The sequence below is a fragment of the Thermobia domestica genome, chromosome 6 (genome assembly GCF_964235325.1).
Source record: "Thermobia domestica chromosome 6, izTheDome1.hap1.1, whole genome shotgun sequence".
NCBI lineage: Eukaryota > Metazoa > Arthropoda > Insecta > Zygentoma > Lepismatidae > Thermobia > Thermobia domestica.
In genome coordinates, this window is record NC_137459.1 from 9361019 (window position 1) to 9378826 (window position 17808).

At 36.5% G+C, this 17808-nt stretch overlaps 1 protein-coding gene across 10 annotated transcripts in view; it reads right to left on the reverse strand.

Moving 5' to 3' along the window:
* The window catches only part of p120ctn (adherens junction protein p120), a 360526-nt gene that overhangs the window by 120528 nt on the left and 222190 nt on the right, over window positions 1-17808 (reverse strand). For all 10 annotated transcript variants that reach the window (XM_081761305.1, XM_081761309.1, XM_081761302.1 and 7 more), the window contains 2 exons: window positions 5983-6142; window positions 2823-3024 (listed from right to left, as the gene is read on the reverse strand). In XM_081761305.1, the coding sequence (XP_081617431.1) occupies window positions 2823-3024; window positions 5983-6142 (362 nt within the window). The remainder of the gene's footprint in view (window positions 1-2822; window positions 3025-5982; window positions 6143-17808) is intronic.

Consider the following 17808-nt stretch of genomic DNA (forward strand, 5'->3'; position numbering starts at 1 on the left):
TCTCATTCCAGAGTAATGGAGCAATCCATGGCATAGAGTGGTGACGTCCGATTGAAACTGCGGGCTGTCATTGAATTTCTGACTGCGGAAGGTTGTGCACCGAGGAACATTCATCGCCGGCGACGAGTCGTGGATACGTCATTACGTCCTCTACTTAAAAAAAAAAAAAAAAAAAGTTCTATCTGCTGGCAAAGTGGTGTTGACATTCTGTTTCACCCTGCATATAGTCCGGATCTTGCGCCTTGTCATTTTTGGCTCTTTCTCAAACTTAAGGATCACTTCAAGGGCCAACGGTACAGTTGTGACGCGGAAGTGGAAGCAGCAGTTCGGCAACAATCACAATTCTTCGTTGATTACATGAAAAACCTTGTTTCACGTTGGTGCAAGTGCTTTGCCCGTAATAGGGACTATGATGAAAAATGATGCCACCATTTGTAGCTGACATTGCAAGCTTTCCACTGATACCTGTATCGTTGCTATCTGTCAAACACAAATAAAGGTAACACCTTGGACGCATTACATTTTGAATCATCCTCGTAGAAATGCTTGTTGTTTCCTTAATCTACTATTGCATTTATTTTAGAGTATATCGTACTGATGCTGTCTAGAAACGGCCATGTTGAGTTTTGACTCGTTTTATAATCAAAATTGTCAGCAGCAGCTTCCTGAAAGAATCACACCATTGGTATTATTTCCGCACTGGCAGTACACCCAACATCAAGAGGCTTCGGATTTGGCTATAGCAACAGGTTTTCTCTACTCTTTTGAAAACTTCACATACGACATATTGCAATATCAACGATGATATGTTGTTTAATCACATTGGTCAAAAACTCCAATTGTTGTTTACAAGGTAACAATGTGCGTAACTCGTAGGAATATCTGTGTTGTTGTTAGGAGTATTTCTGTCACACTTAAAAAATAAAATAAATACCAGTCTGGTAGCTAACACTTTTTTTCTTTTTTTACATATCCAGTATATTGCCAAATAGTATATTGGGTGTAATAAAATTTCAATTTTCAATTGATTTTTCCTTATGAAAAAAAAAAAAAAAATCACAAGAAGATTATATTGCCTTGATTTGCTTCACACACATGAAATACTTCCTATAATATGGACCAGAAATTTGGGGTATGCACTTTTTTTCGCGAAAGTTTTCATTAATTGAGGAGTTCTATGTAATGATGGCCCATAACAAGAAATCATGTTCTGAGGAAATCGCATGTTAAAATTTCAAATATACATATATATTTTTTATCTAACTTTTGTACAGTCCGCAGCAAAAAGCCTGCAATATGAGCAAGTAAGTTTATTCTGAAACTACGCCTAAGAGCCCAGGGAATCAACATAACGTCTAAGTGGCACGAATCACGCCAGAAGAAACATCGGTGTCCTCCCCTGCACACTTATTTTGGAGCAAAAGACTTCGTCGTTTCACAATAAACTTACATGCTCATGTTGCAATTTTTTTTTTCCTTTTTTTTTTTCCTTCTACAACATACAAAGATACTAATACTTGGCTTGACTATAACATATCTCTTCTCTTTTCCTTGCTATCTAAGAGTATTTGTACCTCGTTTCAGTGTGTTTTTAACTCCTTCTTCAGTCAACAATCGTACTCAATTTTCTATTCACTTATGCTCTCTTAATCTACACTATTTCTTGCGTTTTGTTTTTCTTTTTCTATTCCGTACAATATCTTTTCCATAAGCAATTTTTCTCCTCTTGCTCCTCGTATTTATTTCTTTCAGCTGTGTTCCGAATAAATTTTTGTTTCGTCTTCTTCCGTTATTACTTTTCTTCCTCTTTCTTTCATGCTTGTAAATAAAATTATTCTTGGATTTCATATTTACGTTGCATTTTTGATAAAGAATGGGCATATTTGCATGCACAGTTGATTTGCAGATGAAATAACCGAGTTCTATAATGCATGTATGGTATGAGAGGTTAGTATATATTTCTACCGTCACTGCATAATTCATAGAAGGAGGATCCACAGGTTTTAGAAGAGAGGATACTCCTGAGGAAGTCACTGATACGATGCTGAAACTTAATGAGTATACTATGCTTTTATTATATCTATAAGCCTCGACTCAATGGAAATTACCCAGTACCTAAGAAGAAGCATCCATTTTAGTGAGTAGTTGTACACTCATGTCCAAAATGATTGTAGCATATCTATAACTATCTTCTTGTAAGAAAATAATATGATAATGATTTTGCAGGGTACTTTTAATACTGATACTATGTGTATAAGCGGAAAATGTATATTTGTGGTAAATTTCATAGGAAAAGAATTATAAATACGAAAATTAGAATGAGTAAAACAAAATGTTGCTAAATGGAGAAGAAAGTTTTATTTTCGTTTTATTGTTCTTATTTACTGCTCTTTTGACATGAAATTTGCCACATACATGTCTTTGCTGATTATACACATACTAACGTTATAAGAAATACCGGGCGAATTCGTTATCAAATTATATTCCAACAACAACACACTTATAGACGTGCGACAACTATTTTGGACATGAGTGTACATGCAAAATTTTATTCCTTTTAACATTTTCAAACCTAATTAATACGGATCATTATGTTCTTCCTGTACGTTTTTTATGTGCAATTTTTGACGAACACGGAAAAAACTTGTCTGTAAGGAACCCACATTCAACAAGATACCTTGTAACATGAAAAATTTACACGTCAGTGAACTTATAAATAGTATAACACCGTCCATATTAAGCATGATTGTATACGCAACCGAAACGAAACTTCATGTTCAAGATTAAGTTTTATTCCACTTTCATCTGTTACCAGTACCTACCAGGATCAGCTGCAGGACTGTGCGCAGGATAAGGCTCTTGCCCCGTTAGATGTTCGTAATTCGGTGCAGCAGCATACTGCGGATGAGGATAGGGGCCTGTAGTCGAGGTTGGGGGCACAGTGCTGTATGGCACATAATCCACAGGTTGTCCATCAGGTCCTAAGTGATGCACCTCCCGAACTACCTTCGTTACGGTCGTCACCTGCAATAATCCCAAGATTCACATTAACAGATGCAAACATCAGAATACAATTACAGCAATAGATCATCGTGATATATATATTTAAGCTTGAAACGGAAGAAAAATGAACATATTCTTAATAAACGTTTATTAAATATACTTTACACTTACGAAATATCTTTTAGCTGAATAGTCTGCCTATGCTGTTCGTTACTGGTAAGTTCACTTATAAGCATAACAGCGTTTTGAAACAAAATGAAAAATAAAATAAAAAAAAATATATAAAATAAAAAATGAAATGAAATGAAATCTTTAAGTTTAACGTCCCACGGTTATGCCGGTTAGGCTAAAGGAGACGGTGATAATGAGAAATGAGTGAAATGGTAGAATGAAGAAAGTGGGAGGAAACGGGAGAACCCCGAGAAAACCCACGAGCACTGTGTTTGTCCACCACAAATTCCACACGGCGCGAGCTGGGATCGAACCAGGGAAAATATATATTTAAAAAATGGTCTTGTGATTATGCACTTCAGGCTAAATCAATGCCATAACCTTCTCTGACTGACAAGATGCGTTACTGAAACCCGCGGCATCGCCACATACTTACGTTACGTTAGGTTAGAATTGATGACGTTGACTGGTACAGTATCTCAAATTTGAATTTAACTTATTTGTAGAAATTTCGTGCTTAAAGGTAGCAGAGTCAACGAAGTATCAAATCAAAAAAATCTCCTTTAAATCCACAAACCCTACATTCTTTACGCAGGGAGACATTAACCCATTGGGAAACATGGTTCATTCAGTGCTGGAAGAACGATGAATTGTTGTTACGCTGTTAAACTCACGGAAAAGCTGGACTTTAGGTACAATTTTCTCGAAAGTATGAACTTGCACACATGCTACTCTAGCACTCAACCCATCATATAAGTTCTTTATAGTCCTTTTGGGTGGCATAATACATCTCCTAAGATTTTAAAATTTTGCGGTTAAGTCTCCTAGGACTGTCATGACACACCGGTCGGAAAAACCTGGGCAAAAATATGAGAATGATAATGGAAAAAATGAGGTGATAAAAAAATGAATAACCTAAAGAAATTTATGCACACCATGCTACAACTATGGATATATACAGAAGGGCAGTTCGAAAAATTCTCTCTAATAATGACGAACCCCAAAGTGACCATTTAAATACATAATAATTTATTATTAAAGGTGTAAAATCTAACGAGGGCTGTTTTCCAAAATGTCAAATAAGAAGAACAGTGGAAAAAGTACAAGCAAGCAAGTCGAGTTCTATGTCTCAAGAGTAAACATAGTGGCAGAATATTATAATGACAAGTACACGCTTATGCCTGAGTGGGATTGGTAGCCATGTCTAACAGGTCTTGTGAAGGGTACGTTTGAAAGAATTCTAAGGTGCATCTATAGTCATGTCCGTAGCCAAATGGGAGAAACAGTTGCTTCGCAGGAAATCAACTTGGTGGCTTCACTATTGTAATTATTTATTTTGGAAAAGTATTTTTTCGAGTATGATAAATCCACCTCAGACTAGTTTTGTTGATTTTGAACACAAACGTAAGTAACAAATTTAAACTGCGATTCTAATTCAGTTCAGAAATGTTCTGCTGTAAACCCTAACCACTTTAATCCGTACAACAAACTGACACTTTCAACATACTGTACATGAAAATCAATTAAATAAATGTAAACCACCTCGTTACTGATCCATGAGCTTAAAATAGGTTTATGGAGGCTTAAGATATGAAGAAAAAGGATAGCGAGAGCACTGGGACGCACTTGGGTGGACTCGCTTTCTCCGTTACGACTGAAAGTACAGTATAATCTCTTCATATACATATATCTATGTTAATACAGTAAAAACTGTCAACTTGGCCATCTGCTTATCTGGAACCTGCATTTTCCCATAAGACATTCGTTACTTATTACTCGGTAAGTTGGCCACCTGTCTATCTTGGAAGTTGGCCTCATTGAAGCAATGTTTACACTATGATGATAATGATGAATTTATCTTGACCTTTCAAAGTACCGTTTTGTTATTATTTTTTTTTTAACTCTTTCGTGTTCCCATGAGAGGCAGATGCTTTGTATTTGTGACTGGAGACAAAGAAGCATGTATTTCTATGATTTGTTCTTGGAGGTCAATGGCCAGAACACTACCCTGATCAAGAGGTGGTGCAGAAAGATATGAATAAGAAATAACACGTACAGGAATTCAGGAAATGGTTGTACGTATTTGTTTACCCTGTCTGTTTTGGTAAAACCACTAGCTATATCCGCTCCTTTCATCAGTGGGAAGCTTTAGTGATTCCGGAAAATTCTCAAGGTTAAAGCTAACTAACCATCTCAATTGTAAACTATTGGCACCTGACGACTTGTCGAAAGGTAGTGGAGGTTTTGAGATAGGAATTCCCTTAAGATTTTCTCAAAACATTTTTTTTTTTTTTTTTTTTGCTCCGAGGGAAACACTTGTACTGTAGCACATTAACAAGAGGTAGTTAACTACAATATTAAACATACTGTAGTAATTTTTCCTAGTACTGTACATTGTTATGATTACTCTATATGCATTGTAATTCTAGAAATCCTATTCAAAAAATACACCAATCTGTTACTTTCTGTAAGTTGGCCACTTTTCAATGGAACCAATAGTGGCCAATATAGACAGGTTTCACTGTATATAATAGTTGTAAATTTGAGATGTTTGTATGAGCATTTTATATTGCTCTCTCAAGCAGTTAATTAGTCAGTAGTCTGGAAACCAATTCCTGTGTTTCTTCGTTAATAAAATCATGCCAATGACACCTAACAAAGGGTATGCTTACTAGAATTTTGTTCGGGATTGTTTACTTTTGTTAGGGATGGTGCATCATCTCAATAAGGGGTGTGCAGGAAACGCTGCTTGAGACTGCTGGGCTATGTTAGCTATCAATTGAAGTAGAGACGAATAGTGACACTTACCTGCTGCGTCGTCTGTTGTTTCTGCGTTCGAGAAATGAGCGTTGCTTCGCCACTATGCACCGACAGATGAGATGAATTTGGGGAGTGATTGTCCGAATGACCATTCGTTGGATGATATGTCATATCTACCGGATAGCTACCACCTTGTTCTGGCTGCCCTCTGAAAGAAAAAAATACATTATGTTACAAAAGGTGTTACAATTGTAAATAAGCCTTTCACATCTATACAAAAGTTTCGGAAAATGACGCAAAAAGTATAACTTGTAAGAATTGAACTGAGTCAAGGTTCTACTATGAGTTGTAGAAAAAACATGCATTTCCCGTTATTTTTCGGTACTGTAATAATGCCTTCTTCAGGGTATTGTATAATACCGTCTCTTGCTTTCTAAGTCCTGACTCCAACGCGAACAGAAGACGAAAGCAGGGCAGGATATCATTTAAAAATTAAAACTTACTTAAATCTTCACATTTACCTTGGAGATCTTTAGTAAACTTAAATATTTAAGAGCAGTTTCTATTAAATAAAAAAATTAAAAAAAAAAAAAACTTACTGTACATGATGCAGAAACAAATTAATCATACGTACTTCCTAGTAAAAGGTTTGTTCCTCAAGTGAGCCGCGCCTATATTGAGAAGACTTGGTCAAGTTAAGATAAAGCAAACTTTTATCAAAATGAGAAAGTATTTCACAGAGCTTTATCTCACCTAATTTTTTTTTTTTTAAATTATCATTTACGAGTTTCTTGTTCTTTCCTTGATGCATTTATAGGTTTATAAATAATTATTATCAAGTATTACGAATGGCAAACCTATAAATATATCACGGAGAAAATTTACCCAACGGGCAGAGATGAACGAGCAACGTTCACACTTTGCAATCTGAATGACCCGGCTACAATCCTGCAGTCGGTCATCCTAACTACGTTTCTTCTGGGATTTTCCTCAGTGGTACCGGCTCAATATCGGGATGGCACCTTTAAGTTTTGGTAATCTCGTTTCCGAAATCCTTTCCCACATTTAACTGTGACGCTATATCAAACTTTGATACTACATGAAAATCACTGGCTTTGCAGACCATGGAGCCAGATTATATTGCAAGGATCCCCACATCACAACAGACGTGTCAACTCAACACGTGCTATTATTTATAAACAACATAGCAGACAGCAAGCCAACGCGGAAGGACACCGAGGAACGCCGAAAGCAGACGGGCCTCACGAAAGGACCCGAGGAGGACAAATAAAAGGAGGAACACCGAGGGACCCAGCATCAGTCGTCCAACTGATCAAATCACCTACACCGCCCTGAGGTCGCACTGGACTAGGGATCCTTTCAACAACAAAGCCTTGCGAAGCTGCCTTGAGCTGAGGGGGCTATCCTTCCAAACCCATCGAACCGGCAGGTGCCTTGGAGACTGCCTTGAGAGAAGGGGCACCGCGCAAAACACCTATACTCATCTATTTGGACATTAACAAGGAAACAGCATTATTATCTTTGTAATCAAAGACGTATTGTATTTATCAAATTTTATAATAAATTGGTGAAGGGATAAAAATCTCGGATCATTATTGACTCTACCAAAAACATTGCAATATATATTCTCCACATTGATTTTCAGTTCCATTATTTCTGGCTTTCTAGACTCGAGTTTACTGCCTCTTTACGCATCTAGTTTCCAAATACTGTCTCATCACCCTGGATCAAAATTTCGAAGCCCATACAACGGGTCGAACCCAGAGCCATGCGTATTAGCTATTAAGCCAATAACTGTTTATACATTCACAAATTTGTATTTGGCTTTCGCCTGTGTATGTGAGAGAACCCATTTGGTGGTGTATATAAATATAGATCCTTAAGAGTACCATATTTCCCCGAAAATAAGATGCAGTCTTATATTATTTCCACAGACAAAGTAGGGTCTATTTATTTATACAAATACAAATATCTGTATACTTTTATAATGTATAAGTAACTTGGAGTTATGAAACTAGTGTAGAAATTTGGGGGTAGGCCTTTTGTTACGAGCAAACTAAAAAGCCAGGACTTATTTCCTGATTGGGTGTTAGTTTTAGGAAAACACAGTAGTATCAGATAGGGATGGACAAATATTTATTCCTTACTAGCTTATATTACCTGCTTCGCTGGGTTGAAATGAAAATTTAAATGCACAACTCCGTATCTCATGCGTTTAGTACCCGTGACATATGCTGTTTTCCTTTTTAATGGCATCGATTTAAACGGCATCGGAAAGATCATTGATCATCTCGGCGACCCCGAAAACCATGAATTCGACATTAATATTGGTCATTCTTGATCAGTTTTATGTATTTCCCTTTCCACCTCCCTCAAAATGCGGGGCTGAATTTGGATTTAAATAGCATCAGAAGTGTCACTGTTTATCTCGTCGACCCCGAAAACTATAGATTCAACACTAATATCGGTCATTTTTGATAATTTAAAAATTTCTCTCCCCCTCGCCCTCCCCTACGTTACATCGTCAAAGTGAATAGCCTAAAGTAATTCCTGCCCCTAAAGTCATGTATGTTGAAAATTTGATTGAGATCGGTTTGATGGTTCAAGAGTGATGAAGTCACAAAGGCCAAAGGCAGTTATTTATTTATATATATATATATATATATATATATATATATATATATATATATATATATATATATATATATACAGGGTGCGAATTGGCGGGGGGGATGCCAGGGATTTCCCCCCCTGACAAAAATCTTTCCCCCTCTGGAGTATTTTTAAATGGACATGAAGATAGAAAAAGGGAACAATTCTTACTTTGCGTGAATGAAAATTTATGAAACATCTCACATCTCAACTGTTTTGTACTTGTTAGTGTATATATATATATATATATATATATATATATATATATATATATATATATATATATATATATATATATGTGTGTGTGTGTGTGTGTGTGAGAGAGAGAGAGAGAGAGAGGACGGTGCGCATATGGGTGAAATTCATCCCCCCTGGGAAAACTTTTCAATTCGCACACTGTATATATATATATATATATATATATATATATTACATATATCTCCCCTCCCCATTACCCAGGTTGGCTCATCAAAATGAAATGATAGAAGACACCCAAAGCCCGACCCTCATATATATATGTTGAAAATTTGATCGATATTGGTTGGGTGGTTCAACAGTTAAGTTTTATCTGTTTTTATTTATACACCCCCTCCCTTCCCCTAGGATCTATCGTTAAAGTGAAATTACAAAAAATATTTCCAGATCCGATCCTCATGTATCTTGAAAATTTGATTGAGATCGGTCGGATAGTTCAAGAGTTATAAAGTTACAAAAATAGTCATTTTCATTCTTATATAAATTGATTTTTATATATATATCCCCCTCCTTCTCCTCCCCTACGTTGCTCCGTCAAATTTAAATCATAAAAACGATCCCAGGCCTGAACCTCATCTATGTTGAAAATTTGATCAAGATCGGTCGAGTGGTTCAGAAGTTATTACGTTTTTTTATTTCTTTTTATACTCCCTCCCCAACCCCTCAGTTCTACCTGAATAGCCTAAAAACAGCCTAGCCTCGAACCTCATCCATGTTACAAATTTGATCGAGATAAGTCGGGCGGTTCACGAGATTTAGAGTCACAAACATAGTGATTCTCAATTTTATATATATAGAGATGACATCCAGAAACGTGATGAATAATTAGCAGCTGAAGTTCACACGCCCGTTCCGCGAACTTATACGAATACCTTCGGAATGAATCAGTCAATAGTGATAAGAGTTTTCAGTTCATACAAAGAATTTAGTTCTCTTTACTATGCTTAATAAGGAGATGGACATTTATATCTAAAAAATTTTTTTATATATATTGAGTTGAGTTGATTTTGAGTTTAACGTCCCGTTCAGCAGCGAGGCTATATGAGACGTGGACCTACTGATTAACGTGGAATCCGAACCACATGAGCTCCCGCCGGGAATCGAACCCGGGTCTCCCACGCCATAGGCGCGTAATATTATATAACAACGCCTATAGAAAGTTTCATACTCTCAGCGACTTTACATTTCTATTGGTTGGCACACGCAAATTTAAAACTGTAACCTTGATTTGTATGGGTAGCTTTGCTTCACAATTTTTTTTTCCCTAAGGCATATATTTTAATCTTACGCACTACTAGTCACTGGAAATTTGCTTGAAAAAGTTTTTAGTTTCAAGAAAGACAAAATCAGGAAATCGAGTATTTGTACACTGACACACGAGACAAGTCTTTTCATGATCATGGTTCATGATGTGTCATTAGCTGGGATTTATTTATAAAACCCTTGCAAATATCTCTAACATCGTCCATGTCTCAGGCCATTGACAGCTACTTAAGGATACTCTTTGGAAGTACATGAACGATTCCGGTGAAGTACCCGAATCTGTTCCATTGTTTTTATATTACATACAACAAAAGTTCTGGTGGAATAAGAAAACAAAGAAATTCCATCTGAATATTTTTTTAATGATTTATTTATTTTAGAAGCCGTATAACTAAGTCACCCCACACTATGGCCTATGGAACCCGGAGGTTCAGTGCCGCGTTCACAAAAGCTCTCCACTGACTTCTGTCCTTAGTCAACTGGATTCTGGCTTTGTATTCCAATCTCTGCGAGATCCATTTTAATATTGTCCTCCCATCTGCGCATAGGTCTTCCTAATGGTCGTTTTCCGATTGGTCTTCCAGTCAAGACTTTGAAAGCGTTCCTACTTTCTACCATCCTGGCTACATGACCTGCCCACCTGACCCTCCTACACTTAATGACCCTAATAATGTTTGGTAAACGATATAAATGATATAGTTAATCGTTATGAAGTTTCCGCCATTCACTATTCCCGTTCCTCTTGGGCACAAATATTTGTCTTAGGATCTTGTTCTGAACTATAATAATAATAATAATAATAATAATAATAATAATAATAATAAAATGTCGAATATGGAACACATTATTAACCGGAACTCAACGTCCAATGCTACTTTCTTTGGTGGATTGTTTCTGGTACAATACTTCATATCACTTCAAAACAGGGAAGAAGCAAGGGGGGTGAGAGCCCGGAAATGGTTAAGCCTACTCCCAGAGATACTGTAGTTTGATATAAAACTGTACTTTTTCAGTGTTTAAAAAAAAAGCTGCTCCTCAAAAAAATAAATAAAAATAAAAAATAAATAAATAAAATAAAATAAAAAAAAATAAATAAAAAATGTTCCTTCGCTCCCCCTGCCCCAAGAAATTAAAATTGGCGTTGTCACTCGCTCAAAATCTCATAACGATAGAGAATACATGCTCAATTAACTACTGAAGGAACCTTGGTTACCATAAACTTAAATTAGATATGGATATTGCTTTGAAACTACATATCACTTAGATATCTAACAGTGAGTAGAGGTCTGACGGCCGGAATTTCTAACCCGGGCCCGACCCGGCCAGAGAATTTGTAATGTTAGATCCGACCCGAGTCCGAAATATGTACTAGCCTTTAGGCCCGAGCCGGTGTGATAATCAAATGAGTCCGAAGTAAGCCCGAATAACAGAAACTTAATAATTAACACAAAATTGTATTTTTATTTACAGCAATTAGAGGTTTAATTTTGCAGTTTAGAGTCTTACGTGATCCAGAGAGAACAACGAAATAAAAGTTATCGTTTATATTTACTAACTCTAAAGAAAATGGTGGTTTATAAGAGTTCCGTCTCCCTTAGCTTCGGTTCATAAGCGTGGGACGTTAAACTAAGTATTTCATTTCATTTAGATCTATATAAATTCTCATGAAATGGAAACATGAATACTTTATAAATATTTAAAATAGAATATCAATGTGTGCAAATACTTATGCATCTAAATGTGTACTGAACTCACTTAGTCCTCAAGCAGTTTTCCCTTTTTTCCCCATTCTCACCAAATAAAAAAATTTCCTTTTTCTTGAACTGTTAAAGCGCGAAATAAGTGCAATTGTTGCTATTCAGTTTCCACAACGTTTGATTCTTCTTTTTTCCAAGTGAAAATGGGAATGCTATTTTTTTTTTTTTTTTTTTTTTTTTTTTTTTTTTGTGGAGAACATGTGAAAAAAATGATTCCGATATCAGCAGAGGAAAGAAATAATAATAATTAAAAACAAAAGATATAAACTGACATCACCTTAAAGGAAGAAAAAAAAAAAAAGCAAGACAACTTGTTCTGAATGTTTTTGTTCCTTTAATTCAGTGTAAGAAACAACACTTTCACTCACTGACAAACTAAGCATGTTTACTTTCAGTTTCTCTCTCTACTACACAATGATAAATTTTTAGTGTGGATGTCTCGAGTTACAAATTTAGATGTGAATTAAAAGTTCTCCAGAAAGAATGATCTAATAAATATTATTTACAAAGTTAGGCCGAAATGGCCGGAGAAATGTGGTTGTATATTTAAAAATTTTCGGCCTGAACCCGAAGTAATATATGCTTTTTAGGCCCGAGCCTGTGCAGACCTCTATATCTGACCAACACAAAATAAACCAAAAAAGAAGGGGGAAAAAGCATTCTAGCTGTAATATTGTGAGGCAACTGGTGCTGTACTGTACTTTCAGCAAATTGCAATAGCTCCTGTAATATTTGAAAAAAAAAAAAATGATCCAGATAGATGCGAAACTGAGCTAACACTTATATTGGTTTCAGTATTTTTGAAATAAATCTAATTTTTGCACGAGCGGGTGTTCTGATTGAGCGACAAGGAAGTACTATAGTATATCTACTCCCTGCAGAAACCACTATTTTTTTCTTTTATTGTTAGAAAACAATCCTTTCCTCTGTTTTATTTACAGGTACGAAACTTTTTACACCGTATGCTAGGTATTATTTTAGAGGAAAATGATGAGATACGACATTGCGAAGTGAGAGTGTCGGTAGGTGACCTATCTCAGGGTCTCGAACTATATTTCACACGTCACATTTTACAGGGATTCCGCTGTCTTGCGAATGAGCCGTTACCAAACTCTATTGTTCTTTTCAGAGATCATTCCATTTGGAACAATCAACAGGAAGTCGAGAATGACGCATCTTTTCCAAGTCAGAGCTGCAGTCGGCTTCCCGCTTAAACGAGCAACATAATCACCCAACACGTTATAGTCATTGAACATGGACAATGTGCCCATTACTGGTTTCTGTGAACTCTACAATCCAGCATTTCACAACAGGAAGCTTCCATATAACATTTAATAACATGATCAATGTTGTACAACAACCAAAATGGGTCAAGAACATTCTGTAGTACTACACAGAAGTTTTTATTTTTTGGTGTGTGTGTGTTTCATCTGATGTTAGTATAACAACAACACGTATAATAAGGCCGTATGTAGACAAGTTATGTTGGATTTATATCCCCCCCCCACACACACACAAATTCTCATGCTTACATTGAATTAAATTAATTGTCTATGTGGGACCGTCAAGTGTAGGAGACTCAGGTGGGCAGGTCATGTAGTCAGAATGGACGAAAGTGGGAACCTTTTCAAAGTTTTAACTGGAAATTCAATCGGAAAACGTCCATTAGGAAGACCTAGATACAGATGGGGGGACAATATTAAGATAGATCTAACAGAAATAGGAATACAAAGTAGAAATTGGATCCAGTTGGCTGAAGAGAGAAGTCAATGGATAACTTTAGTGAACACGGCATTGAACCTGCTGGTTCCATTATAGGCCATAAAGTAAGTTAGTTAATATGAGACCGCTTTTGTTCAGAGAACATTGATTCGCCTTGTTGCAATGTAAAGAAATATACAGGGTGTTTCAAAAAATATGAGTTTTATGTCCCATGGTTATGGCGGTTAGGCTAAAGGAGACGATGATTATGAGAAATGAATGAAATGGTGGAATGAAGAAAGTGGGAGGAAACGGGAGAACCCCGAGAAAACCCACGTACACGGTGTTTGTCCACCACAAAGTTCACTTGGCGGGAGCAGGGTTTGAACCCGCGACCCCATGCACCAGAGGTGAACGCTCTACCACTGAGCCACCGCGACCCCAGGGTATTTCAGAACAAGACCGACAAACGTTGGGAGGTGATTCTTGACACCAAGATAAGATTTAAATGTATAGACTAACCTGGGTGCACAAATGCTTCCTTTCGGAGTTATAGGATGCCGTAAACATGAGAAAGTGAACTTTAAAGGTCCATAGTTCCAAAACTCTGGGTCGTACCGTAGTCGGGTCAAGAGTTCACTTAGGAACTCGTATGTGCCCTACCCAAACATCCATGTTTCAGAATCCTAAGGTACTCACGCAACAATTTTTATAGAGGGAGTTTGGCTACAGGCATATCATTTGAAGTACTCACCAACTACCTCTATAAAAATTGTTGTGGAAGTACCGCAGGATTCTGAAACATGGATTTTTGGATAGGGCACATACCAGTTCCTAAGTGAAGTCTTGACGCGACTACGTTAGGCCCCATAGCTTTGTAGCTATGGACTCTTAAAGTTCACTTTTTTTTTGTTTGTTTGTTTTCGGTAGCTTATAACTCCGAAAGGAAGCATTTGTGTACCCGGGTTGGTCTATACTTTTTGTCTTATCTTGGTGTTAGGAATCACCTCTCAAACGTTGTCGGTGTTGTTTTGAAACTCCCTGTATATGGATGAAATCATTAGTTGAACACCTGGTAACTTTACAACCTGACAAGTGCAAGCAAATGCCGATGAAGCTGACAGAAGTGTCTTCCGAAAAACAACATGGAATGTTATTTCTGGACAAACTCACATGGTCTCTGATCAATGATGATTTCAGGGGTGGCTCCCAAGAATTTCCCGCACATCCACGAAATTTCTTCCAGAACATTCCAAAATTCCTTCCACATCCTATGCTGCTGAGTAAAGAATCCCAGTATTTTTGCAATACTACTCTAGTGTGTTGAAATTATCCCCGGAGAAAATCTCAGATCATGGTCTCTGATCGAACCAAGGAGCGTTTTGCAACAAAGATTAGAACTTTATCACCGAGCTACCGAGTTTTTCTCTGTCGTATAAACAGTTCGAATTCAAGTATAGTCGAGGAAGGCGTAAGTGAGTTTATTATGCTTTACAATATATTTTTATTGTGCATTGTCGTTATTATATACACGCAGGGTAAGAGCATCAATCCATACTAGGCCTTTTACTTCACAAAATTATTGGTATATGTAGAAAATTGGATTAATTGAATTTAGCTTCCATCTCAGCAGCAAGGATTGTATCAAGTACAGACCCACAGCTTAACGTCGGATCCAAATCACATGAATTCTTGTCAGGAATCAAACCCGGGTCTCCGGAAGCAAAGGCGCGTACGCTATGCACATAACCACGAGAGGCTCTGAATATCTAGAGAGGAAGGTAAGTAAATGCAATGGAAAAGTAGTGAGTGATGATTTCCGAGGGAGGTTCGAAAGGAAATACCCCTCTCCCGGAGCCGTATCTGCTATTGTCCTAAACGTGGCTTCGCGGTATTTTCATAGTAATACTTTTAACCCGGAGTGTATTAAAATTTCCCCTGGGAGAATTCTAAACATTCTCCCTTCCTTTTAGCCTTAAAGTTGAATTGGAACTGAAAATTTGAACTCCGCTCGTCCATCCCTTCTAAGGTTAAAGAGTGGTGAGAAGGAATGGGCAAGAACAGGTCATCCGTTGATTTAGAATAACATAAATTGAGTGCTTCAACAGGCCTTGTAGATTTTCATGGGGGTCTAAAGCTCTAAAGGGAGAAATATAGAGCTGTGGGTTGGGGAATTGACCCCATCCATGTCTGGATAAAACACTGCTTAAATTTGATTTGTAAATATTAACATTATATACCACAAAATGGATCTGAAGAAGAGGAAAGTAAAATGAAACCATTAAAATAGCAATGCAAATCATTGAAAAAAAAAACAACATAAAAACAAGATGGCGCAGGTTTGCAATACACTTAAGGTGAGTATAAGGTCTACACTATGACCAATAGATGGCAGTACATTTTGTATGGATCGATATTATTCAAAGTGATCCAATGGAATTCAAGAGATCAGTATTCAAACTTCACTCAAAAACAAATCAGAGGATAATCCGTGCAGTTTATAATTGTTTTGTTTAATTCATTGTTGAGACCAACAAAGAAACAAAAATATAAAAATCTGCAGAGATTATTCTTAGTTTAATAATTTGTCAGTGAATGGTTGTGGTGGCGTATTTCGATATTTATAACTTTCAAAAAGTGCGATTTGAAATGTTATACCGCGCTACTCATTTGAAGTTACATCATTTTCAAAAAGTTCATATCTCGTTATATCATATCTTGAATTCCTTATATCAAGGTCTATGACAGGGAAGCTTTTGTGATCATACAGAGAGTTCATTTCCGTCGCGAGGAAAATTTCCCTATGTCATTCAGTTAATTCGAATTTTAAAGATAATGATTTCTTGAATACAATCGTCATGCGCATGTCTTCTTGGGTATTCCTTTTATTTGATGACTTCAGCATTCATTCGTCATCATTTGAGGCGGAAGTTTGAAGGAAAAAGGAAGAATAAGAAAGCACACAGTTTTAAATATTAAAAATAATACCGATGACATGTCAATATAAAGTGCAGTAAAATTTGTCAAAACTTTACAACGCATGTTAACTTTGCCCACTGCGTTGATTTGGCCTCAGAAATCATACTTTTTTTTCCTTTAAATTGATTTGAGTTTAGCGTTTCTTTCAGGAGCGAGGCTTAGAAAGGTATACCTACAGCAATATGACCTCCCGTCGGAAACCTGAGAAACCATATAAATGAAAATAATATAACTCTATAAGAAAAGAATCAATCAGATTTCTGTAGTTTCACTGAATTAGCTTATATGTCTTTTTTTTTTTTTTTTTTTTTTTTTTTTTTTTTTTTTTTTTTTTTTACACGAGAAGCGGAGACGTATGTAAAAATTCGTCGAGTTCTATATAATTTCCCTTCAATTTCAGATTTTTAACTGGGCTATTGATCCCAACTTCTTGAGAATTTGACTCGAAAAATATCGTAGGAAACTATACTTCGAATTTCACTCACATTCTTAGAAATATCTTGCAAAAAGCAAATGCATATTTTAGACATTTTGAGCTTAAGGGCCTTCACTACAGCGAAATTAAACAACCACTAATTTTAGAGTTTTTCAGTAATATCTTCAAAACAAATATAAAATATTCAAAAAGTAGAAACGTAGTGAAGTAGACAATATGATTTTGCATGTGATACCGTTATCACAACTCATCTATCTGGTTTCTATTTGCAACTGTAGATAGATTTAGCATTTTTTGCGGGTTCTGTAAATAGTGGCATACCAAAAGCAGATAGGTGAATTGTGGTAAAGGTATCACATACAAAATCGTATTGTCTACTTCACTACGTTTTTGCTTTTTGAATAATTTTATTTGTTTTGAAGATATTACAGAAAAACTCTAAAATTAGCGGTAGTTTAATTTCGCTGTAGTGAAGATCCTTAAACTAGGCTTAAAATTCATCGCAAGCAAATTTTCATGGGGAACAGATTTAAGCGATAACGATTGTTCCAGAACAAACCACCATCGAACAAAATCAGGATCACCAGTCAATGTCCAACTGTTAAACCACTAATATTCTTCCTTCTTTTGAACAAAGAATTCAATTTACTAATGGGGCGCCATCTCCTCGTGTCTTCCTCATTTCCACTTCTGTTTGATTTCAGGTATTTTGGATATGGGGCCGTTATTACCCGGGCCTCTTTGTCATGGAGATCTCTGACATGGAATCATTTGGAGTACAGAAGAAAGATTTCAGAGATAGAATCTCCG